This window comes from Solanum tuberosum, unplaced genomic scaffold, assembly GCF_000226075.1.
Source record: "Solanum tuberosum cultivar DM 1-3 516 R44 unplaced genomic scaffold, SolTub_3.0 scf00062, whole genome shotgun sequence".
Lineage (NCBI taxonomy): Eukaryota > Viridiplantae > Streptophyta > Magnoliopsida > Solanales > Solanaceae > Solanum > Solanum tuberosum.
In genome coordinates this window covers 1522757-1532627 of record NW_006238987.1, presented here as the reverse complement: position 1 = coordinate 1532627, position 9871 = coordinate 1522757, and the positions used below count along the sequence as shown (strand labels likewise).

The following is a 9871-nucleotide window of genomic DNA, read 5'->3' as shown; positions in this document are numbered from 1 at the left end:
CCTTAGGGTATGGGCATGCTGAAGAATGGTATGGTGAATATTAGCTTCAAGAACTTTATATTAGTTCCAGTATTACCTTATGGTGTAGGTGCTTATGAGATATTTCAACCAGAGAAACCCCATTGAGCAAGATCTTCCCTTTAACAGGATCATAGAATCTCTCTATCAAATTTGCTATTGTAGTCTGCAGCAAAGAATTCATGAGTTCTGCCTCTTTTTGACAAACTATTGAAACTTTAATGACACGGGGTCTTACCTTTCCACCACCACTTGGACCAACCAGTGCAACCTTTGAACCAGATTGTAGTTTCATTGTTATACCCTGAATCAACAGAAGGTTTTCCCTTTCCTGTCAACAACCATTTTTGTTCATGTAGGTACAAGATAAGAGGATATGTTCCTCACCTTGAGGACCATGTGGCTAGGACGTGATGGATAGGCAAACCAGACATCATCCAGTTCAACCTCTGCAGCTTGATCACTGTAACAAAAGCAACCATCATTTCATTTAATCTTGTGGGACGTGACTGGTTATAGAAGCACAATCTGAATATGATAGTCACAATTTTGACTCTGATCATGAGAATCGGAGAGGTGAAGTACTTCATGCTGAAAGTTCTGATATGATGGAACAAAATATATTGTAACGAGGAAGTGCATGGATGCATGTCAGAATTGAGGATACGAGAACAACGTGATGCAGCAGGACAGGCCAGCTTTTGGCAAACATTAAAAGAAATTACTTTTCATTTACAATGCTAGAATGAACAAATGAAAACACCATCAAAATGCATGCTTTTATTTCTAAGACAGCTGGATATTTCATTATAGACAGAAGTTTTAATCCTGAAAAGTTAAAAGGCATTTTCACCATTGAACACCAGTTGCATATTACCAGATGAGTTACAAGCATCTGTTCATAAATTGTCTTCCTATGAAACTAATTATTGTGTATGCTACAACTCCTTGCGAAGCTGTAATGAACAACAAACTATTTGATAAGGAGAATAAAGGAACAGACCCCAATGGACATAGGTCTCCTGATTTTGGCATGGATGATGTGCGATCCAAGATCTGAAAAACCCGTCTGCTGGCTCCAGCAGCTTTCATTGCTACAGTATATAATCCAGAAAGTCCAGATACGGATGATCCAACTGTAAGAATGTACAATTGTTTACATCAACAAAGGATCTAAGAAAGAAATTAATAAATGCTAAAATATTACATAAGTTATGGGGCATCAAAGGTAGATTTCACTTCGGACATTCATTAAAAGACAAAACTAGTGAGGAAGTCACCTGTTAAGCTGTAGAGTATAAAGGATGTAAGAGCTCCAGGTGTCATAGCGCCTTGGATAGTCAGAGTGGCTCCATATATTACTACTACAATAACTGATAGAGTAGATGCAGCATTTAAGCTTCCAGAGAAAAGGCCAACCACTTTCTGCAGAAGAAAACACAAGATATCAGGTTTTCCTTCTCATCCTCTTGCCATCTCTCTCACACACACACTCTCTCCCTTCTTTTCTTGTCAGAGGTAGAAGAATTAAGCAACTCACAGCTTGTCCAAGCCCAAGATTTAAGGTCTCATCAACTTTCTCCGAATAGCGTGAAATCTCGTAATCTTCCTGCGCAAATGATCTCACTGTGCGTATGGCGCCAAAAGTTTCCTAAACACAAACTTCACCTTGATTACATGAGAATAAATTCTCACAATTGATAAAACTCTAGGATGCTATGTTGCTTAGAATATTGAGAAACTAAGAAAAAAAGTGAGGCGGTTAAGGATCAATATTTTTGAAAAAAATTAAAGGATACATAGTAACTACCAGCAAACATGTACTTCCCAGCAATGTGAATATTCACAAAACACTCAAAAAGACCCCAGCAGCAACTTGAACTCAACAGAATTAAGTAACAAGACTTTGTAGTATCATTTCATCGTTGATAGTTATTACACTGCTTCAGGGGAGTACAAAAAAATACAGCTTCTCTTGGACGGCGATCAAGTGACGGCGCATTTATGAACTACTTTAGAACTAGTTCAAATGAAAAACTCCATGCAAACATTCATTTTCAGAGGATGTAATATTTAGTTTATATAAGTTCCTTTTGAATTACAGTGGTTCATTGCTAGGGTTCCAAACAACGATGACTCTGTCAATGTAAATTTGGAAAGTCTACTTCCCAAGAACTTTAACTAGAATACAACAGTTTATTTAACACGCAGGAAGGAATATTAACAGAACCAGTTAACGTTACCATACTTTGTGTAGAAACGACTAACTATATGAGCAGGGTGACAAACCTCAGCAATGGACGAGGCTACTGCTGCAGCAGCTTGAGTTTTGTGGGAAAGCTCACGCATGTAGCGACCAAATCTGCGTACTGCAACTGATATGACTGGTACAACAGCTAGCGACAACACTAGATTTATATTATAAAAAATCAGTAAGAATATAAGATATAATAAAAAGAAGCTAGAAGGTAATAGGAAATCAAATACTATTTTTTCTTAAAAAGCCTTATCCCTTACATGTTAATTTCCATGATGTTTGAAACATAAACCCAAGACCAATAAATGCAGTAGCAAGATTCCTCAAAGCCTCTGAAAGATTAGTAGTTGCAGCATTCTTTATGATCTGGGTATCTTCAGATAGCCTACTGAGGAGCTCCCCAGTTCGAGTAACATCAAAGAAAGCTATCTCCTGAAGAATGCATTTGTCTTTCAGAAAAATCTCAAGATGTAAAGAAAAACAAGACCAACTCTAACAAAGTGAGAAAAATAAAACCCATTTAGAGGAAATTAGCCAGGAGTATGTATTTACCTGGTGAACAAGGTGACTTAGCAAGTTCTTTCTCAACCTGGCTACAACCCTTTCACTAGCAGAAGAAAATAACCATGCTCGAAGTGCTGTGCAAACAGAACTGAAAGAGGCAATTGTTGCAAAGTTAGACATTACAAAATGCAATTGAAGGGGAAACCCATTGTGGAGGGGCCAAGTGTCTCATTGTGCCCCCTTCACCGTGAAAGCCTAGAATAGTAGAATACAAACTCCAAGCAACGATTCAGGTTACCGATAATTAAATTGAAGATTTGCTTTAGCAACATGAAAAGATAGAAAAAGAAAGTTGGACAAAAGTTGCAGAGAATACCCGACGATGACAATCAGAAAGATTTCAAGTATTGTGTTCTTGACTGCATTTAAAGCTTCTGACTTCTGTTCAGGTGTTTGGATATCACCTGAAACAATATCAATTATCTTTCCCCCAAATTTTGGCTGCAAAATTGAGCATTATAAAGTCAGCGACAAGAAAATCTAGGAAATCCAACTTTTGCTTCAGTAGAAAAACAGTGAACTGAAAAAGAGGTACCGACAATCAAAATGCTTGATGTTGCTGCAAACAGCAAAGCAATTGTGGCTAATACCAAATTTCCTGCTTCAGGCTTTGCCTGCAAAACAGGTGCATGTTAAAAGTTTGATGCAACTCCAGTGTCCACACAGTTTGCCAAACTACAGACACAAACAATATCCACTTACAAGTGAAATAACTCTGCCAAATCCAACATTTGGTGCCTGAAGATGAAGATGAAGTTAGCTACTTGTACACAACAATGGTTAGTAATATACATGACTTGAAAACATGAAAACAAAACTTGAGTTACCGGAACAGAATCACCATGCTCAAGGTCTCCCAGCTGACCATCTCCAGCATCATTTCTCTTTCTCCCTAACTATTAAGACGACACGAACAATTAAAACCAAAAAAAGAATCTGCTAAAACACACAGCATTCCCTTGCCTAATCAAATTCTCAAAGCTACTATTGTAATACTCCTCACCATTAGCACTACATGCTCAATGATTTTGAATCTGAAATAAGTAATAACATAGATACATTTCTACGCAGTAAACCTCAAATTGGAGAAGAAGAGCGATGGAATAAGTCTAGTTTCAATTACCATGTAGCTGTTCTAACCAAACTAAACACCCAGAAGCCTATGAACCATAAAACCCCATACAAAAAAAATACAATCAGAAGTTGGGCTAATTAATTTAGTACCAATATCGAACATCATGACCTAACAACCTCAAATCGCAGAAAATTTTCAACACCTGCGATTTTACTAAAATCCAACAAATCTATGAACACAAATTCGCTAAAACCCAACAAATAAAAGGGAATTTTATAGTTATTAGATGAAAATAGAAGTTTTAACGGAAGTAAGAAAAAAAAAACTTAAAAACTTACGGCATGTCTGTCTAACAAAGGAGTTCTGGCATTACCGAAACCATGGCCATGCATTCCTGAATGGCCGTCCATGGATTGAGAATGGAAGTGTGGTGGTCACAGGTAGAGCTTTTCAAAAATGGAAGAAAGTGTGGGAGTGAATGATGAAATGGGTGGTGAGTTTTATATTTGTGTCTTTGTATAATTTGTCGTGTAGCATTGATAAGTTATAATATTAGTGGGGAATTTCTTGGAGATCAAGACGCAAGACTCCATGGTCGACTTGCTGTCAATAAAAAATTCTATTTAGGTAATTGCTTATGTCATTTGCAACACTATGGAGATTTAACAATTTTGTTATACTGGCAAGTGGCAACTGTTCTCAAAAATTGCCACAAATTTTGCTCATTAATCTCCATATTGCTTGTTCTTATTTTATTTTATTCTTTTTTTAAGATTGTGATGGATCTATGAAACAATTATTTAACTTTTGAGATAAAAGACAAGTCTCTGTACATTTTACTATTTTCTTTAAGTCTAAATTTGTGAAATTATACTAAATATTGGAGTATTACTTTGTTGCTTATAATCCACAGGAAAATTAGCGACATTTTACTACAAGTAAATTGAAATGAGTTGCTTCCCAGAACTATATACTTTTAAAAGACCGAAATAAGTCGTTAAAAGTTTTGTGGGCCCGACCCGGCCTGCTTTTGTTAGTTGAATCATATGACTTTTCAGCACCTTTTCCATCTAAATAAGTAAACGGAGTGAATATTCTGTATCATTAAAGCAATTCAAATAAAGAGATACAATTAAACCTCACTAAATTAATATTTGATAAATTAATATTTTTTTGGTTCTGACTTGGTCAGTGGAAAAAATCACTCATTTTGATAAGTTAATAAAATTATATATTTTCGTAAGATTCCTATATAAATATATGATCCCAACAATATTATGAATTAATAATTCTTTAAGAGTATTAATATATCTAAGACAATTTAGTGAAATATGATTCTATTATTTATTTATTTTAAATAAATCTAGTTGAAGCTCATCTCTAACTTTTCTTATTACATCAAAAAGTTTTGGTGTTATCTTTTTGAACTGCACCATAAAATTGTGAAAATTTATAGATGTGATAAGTGTTTCCTTTCGCGTTAATAATTACAAATGTACTGTATTATATTCAACTTCATCATCAACATTGTTTTTTTTATGGTAGCCACAATTTCTTCTAAGTTATGGACCTCTCAACATGTATTACTTTCATCTAGATAATCCAAGAAGTTATTGATGTCAAATTTTTTCAGTAATAGGGATCACTTATCATGGCCTCAAGTTCAAAAATGACGTTTTCACAAAACATTCTTTAAATTAATAAATATTAATAATACCTCAACAAATTAATAACATTTCATTGTCTCACCTATATTAATTTAGTGAGATTTTACTGTGGTATAAATTTAATTGAAGTATTCCAAGTTCATTAAATAAGTTATTATTGTTGTTTTTGTTTTTTACTCCCTCCGTTCCTATTTATATGTCAGCATTTTTTATTTCACATGCATTAAAAATTAAGCAAGTTAACTATTCTACTTTATTTTTATTTTTTTAAGTCAACTTTTCAATCAATGAATATAAATTAATTTATTTTGATTAATTAATTTGACCAATGAACATGAATTATTCACTTAATTTTTCTAGATTGGTCAAATTTATGCATTGATTTTATAAAATGACAAATACTCCCTCTGTCCCTAATTACTTGTCCACTTTTGAATTGACACACATATTAAGAAATTAATTAATGGCATAATGAGTTTACCATTTTACTCCTATTAATTATGAAGTAGATGAAAATTTTGCATTTTTCAAAGTAATTAGTCATTTAATTGAGGGTATAATAGGTAAAAAAATATTGTCCTTTCTTGATTTGTCAAAATGGACAAGTAATTAGGGACAACTATAAAAAGAAAAATGGACAAGTAATTAGGAACAGAAGGAGTATTATTGACCAACTATTTATAGTAAGGATGACATATAAAAAGGAACGGAGGAAGTAGTATAACTCAAAAAATATGGTAACTAATTGGATAATTTAAGGTATGAAATTCTCTTTATTTTTTAATCCTTTCAAGAAGTTCTTATTCTCTTTGTTTGGTGATTCTAATTCACGATAATATACTAGTACAAGTTAATAATTTATGGATTTCTTGGAAAACGGAAAGACATGGAAATGGCTTATACTTTGTATATGAATAGAGTAGTAGTTGCTAAGAAATTCTATAGCGGCAAGTTGATACGATGACCCAAGTTTTGTTCAAAAGAATATTCATCGTCACTAGTGTTTAAAGTAGAAAAATCTACTATTACAATATCGTTTTCCAATCTTGCACTCGTGGCTTACCACTTTTTACCTAAATAATAATAATAATAATTTATTAGCCTATAGGAATAGCATTTCATGTTTATCCACTATTTACTTTAAAAAAAAATAAGGGTCTGAAAAATATCTCAATTTTGATCGAATTTGCTGTTACGATACTAAACTTTCATGAGGATCTATTACCTCCCTAGACTATTTAATACCGTATTTTAAACATAGATATTTGTTCACGTGGACATAAAAAATATGCAAAATTATAAATAGTAATGTGTCCACGTGAGCACATATATATCTTTAAAAATACACTATTAAAATAGTTCATGAGATAAAAAATACGGTATTAAATAGTCTAGGGAGGTAATAGATCCTCCTGAAAATTTAGTATCGCAACAGTAGATCTGACCAAAGTTAGGATATTTTTCAGACCCTTATCTTTAATAAATATCTTACTTTCTCTTTCATGTTAACCTTACACGGAAGAAATATCATTGATGTACTCTTTTTTTTCCTTGGTAAACGCATTGCTGCACACATTTTTTTCATCTTTTTCAAGAAAAAGTTTTGAAACTCCTTGAAAATATTTCTCTTTGTTTTTTTTATAAAATCATCTCTTACATCACAATTCGATTATGAGTAAAAAAGTTGCTTTTGATAATGCTCCCGGAAAGAGTCCTCATTTGATGAAGGTTTATATCGATGTCAAGAGCCTGATTGTTTGTTCAAAATAAAAAATTACAACTGTTAATTTGAAGAAGATCCGCATTATCATAGTTAATATAATTTGTATCATGTGGTCCATAAATTATCGGGAAAAATTTTAAACACATTTTTTTTGTGTACACTTTGGTAGTCAATTTGGTACAATTATTGATGATATGTTATTTTAAATAGTGATATGTGTTAAGGAATATACTTTGGTAGCTGATCCGATATTATAATTGGTGATTTGTTGGTTATTAACCGAAATATGTTTTTGTGTATATATTTTGATGGATGGTATAGTTAAAATATTGAAAATTTGTTGATTTCAATTTGATGGATGGTGGTCGATTTAGTACAATTATTGTTGCAAAGTTAAACATTACAAAATGCAATTGAAGGGGAAACCCATTGTGGAGGGGCCAAGTGTCTCATTGTGCCCCCTTCACCGTGAAAGCCTAGATTAGTAGAATACAAACTCCAAGCAACGATTCAGGTTACCAATAATTAAATTGAAGATTTGCTTTAGCAGAGCATGAAAAGATAGAAAAAGAAAGTTGGCCAAAAGTTGCAGGGAATACCCAACAATGACAATCAGAAAGATTTCAAGTATTGTGTTCTTGACTGCATTTAAAGCTTCTGATTTCTGTTCAGGTGTTTGGATATCATCTGAAACAATATCAATTATCTTTCCCCCAAATTTTGGCTGCAAAATTGAGCATTATAAAGTCAGCGATAAGAAAATCTAGGAAATCCAACTTTTGCTTCAGTAGAAAAACAGTGAACTGAAAAAGAGGTACCGACAATCAAAATGCTTGATGTTGCTGCAAACAGCAAAGCAATTGTCGCCAGTACCAAATTTCCTGCTTCAGGCTTTGCCTGCAAAATAGGTGCATGTTAAAAGTTTGATGCACACAGTTTGCCTGCCAAACTACAGACACAAACAATATCCACTTACAAGTGAAATAACTCTGCCAAATCCAACATTTGGTGCCTGAAGATGAAGATGAAGATGAAGTTAGCTACTTGTACACAACAATGGTTAGTACTATACATGACTTGAAACATGAAAACAAAACTTAAAGTTACCGGAACAGAATCACCATGCTCAAGGTCTCCCAGCTGATCATCTCCAGCATCATTTCTCTTTCTCCCTAACTATTAAGACGACACGAACAATTAAAACTAAAAAAAGAATCTGCTAAAACACACAGCATTCCCTTGCCTAATCAAATTCTCAAAGCTGCTATTGTAATACTCCTCACCATTAGCACTACATGCTCAATGATTTTGAATCTGAAATAAGTAATAATATAGATACATTTCTACGCAGTAAACTTCAAATTGGACAAGAAGAGCTATGGATTAAGTCCAGTTTCCATTCCCATGACGATGTACTAACCAAACTAAACACCGAGAAGTCTATGAACCATCAAACCCCATTCAAAAAAAATACAATCAGAAGTTGGGCTAATTAATTTAGTACCAATATCGAACATCATGACCTAACAACCTCAATTCGCAGAAAATTTTCAACACCTGCGATTTTACACAGTAAAATAAACTCCGAACGCAAATTTACTAAAATCCAACAAATCTATAAACACAAATTCGCTAAAACCCAACAAATAAAAGGGAATTTTATAGTTATTAGATGAAAATAGAAGTTTTACGGAAGTAGAAAAAAAAAACTTAAAAACTTACGGCATGTCTGTCTAACAAAGGAGTTCTGGCATTACCGAAACCATGGCCATGCATTCCTGAATGGCCGTCCATGGATTGAGAATGGAAGTGTGGTGGTCACAGGTAGAGCTTTTCAAAAATGGAAGAAAGTGTGGGAGTGAATGATGAAATGGGTGGTGAGTTTTATATTTGTGTCTTTGTATAATTTGTCGTGTAGCATTGATAAGTTATACAGTAATATTAGTGGGGAATTTCTTGGAGATCAAGACGCAAGACTCCATGGTCGACTTGCTCTGAATAAAGACAAAATTCTATTTAGGTAATTGCTTATGTCATTTGCAAGACTATAGAGATTTAACAATTTTGTCACACGCAAGTGTTCTCAAAAATTGCCACAAATTCTGCTATATTTATTCATAAATCTCCATATTTCATCTTAATTTTATTTTTCTAAATATGTTTCTACCTGATGATAAAAGAAATTACCATGAAGGTGAGATATAAAAATTTAATGCTGTATGAATAAATATAACTTTTTCTTCTTAGAATACAAAAATAAATATTGTAGTGGCTACGGGTAATTCTAGGGCTCCAAAAAAAAAATTCACTTTGTTTCAAAAAGAAAAATCACATTTTCTTTTTAGTCTGTTTAAAAAAAAATGACCTATTTCTTTTTTGGTAACATTTTAGTTTCAGCTTTCCACGTGACATGTTTAAGGCCACAAGATTAAAATGCAACTTTATATATTTGACATAACTTTAATTTAGGACCACAAGATTCAAAAGTCTTCTTTATTTTCTTAAACAACATGTCAAGTCAAACTAGACCATTCTTTATGAAACGGAGGAAGTATAATTTTGTTTTG

General features: G+C 33.2%; 1 protein-coding gene across 3 annotated transcripts in view; it reads right to left on the bottom strand.

The window, feature by feature from the left end:
• Positions 1-9213, bottom strand: part of LOC102586029 (ABC transporter B family member 25) — an 11378-nt gene extending 2165 nt beyond the window's left edge. The window contains exons 1-14 of one of the 3 annotated variants that reach the window (XM_006345048.2): positions 9027-9213; positions 8412-8480; positions 8281-8316; positions 8127-8201; positions 7904-8028; positions 2828-2927; positions 2536-2707; positions 2308-2426; positions 1559-1669; positions 1299-1443; positions 1022-1154; positions 406-481; positions 257-322; positions 77-184 (exon numbers count right to left, since the gene is read on the bottom strand). In XM_006345048.2, coding sequence (XP_006345110.1) covers positions 77-184; positions 257-322; positions 406-481; positions 1022-1154; positions 1299-1443; positions 1559-1669; positions 2308-2426; positions 2536-2707; positions 2828-2927; positions 7904-8028; positions 8127-8201; positions 8281-8316; positions 8412-8480; positions 9027-9098 — 1407 coding nt within the window. In that variant the 5' untranslated portion in view covers positions 9099-9213. Of the gene's footprint in view, positions 1-76; positions 185-256; positions 323-405; positions 482-1021; positions 1155-1298; positions 1444-1558; positions 1670-2307; positions 2427-2535; positions 2708-2827; positions 2928-3155; positions 3281-3378; positions 3454-3541; positions 3578-3666; positions 3736-4252; positions 4529-7903; positions 8029-8126; positions 8202-8280; positions 8317-8411; positions 8481-9026 lie in introns of those variants that run through there. The other 2 variants (XM_006345047.1, XM_006345049.1) reach the window with 2 other exon arrangements.
• Between the last annotated feature and the right edge of the window lie 658 nt (positions 9214-9871).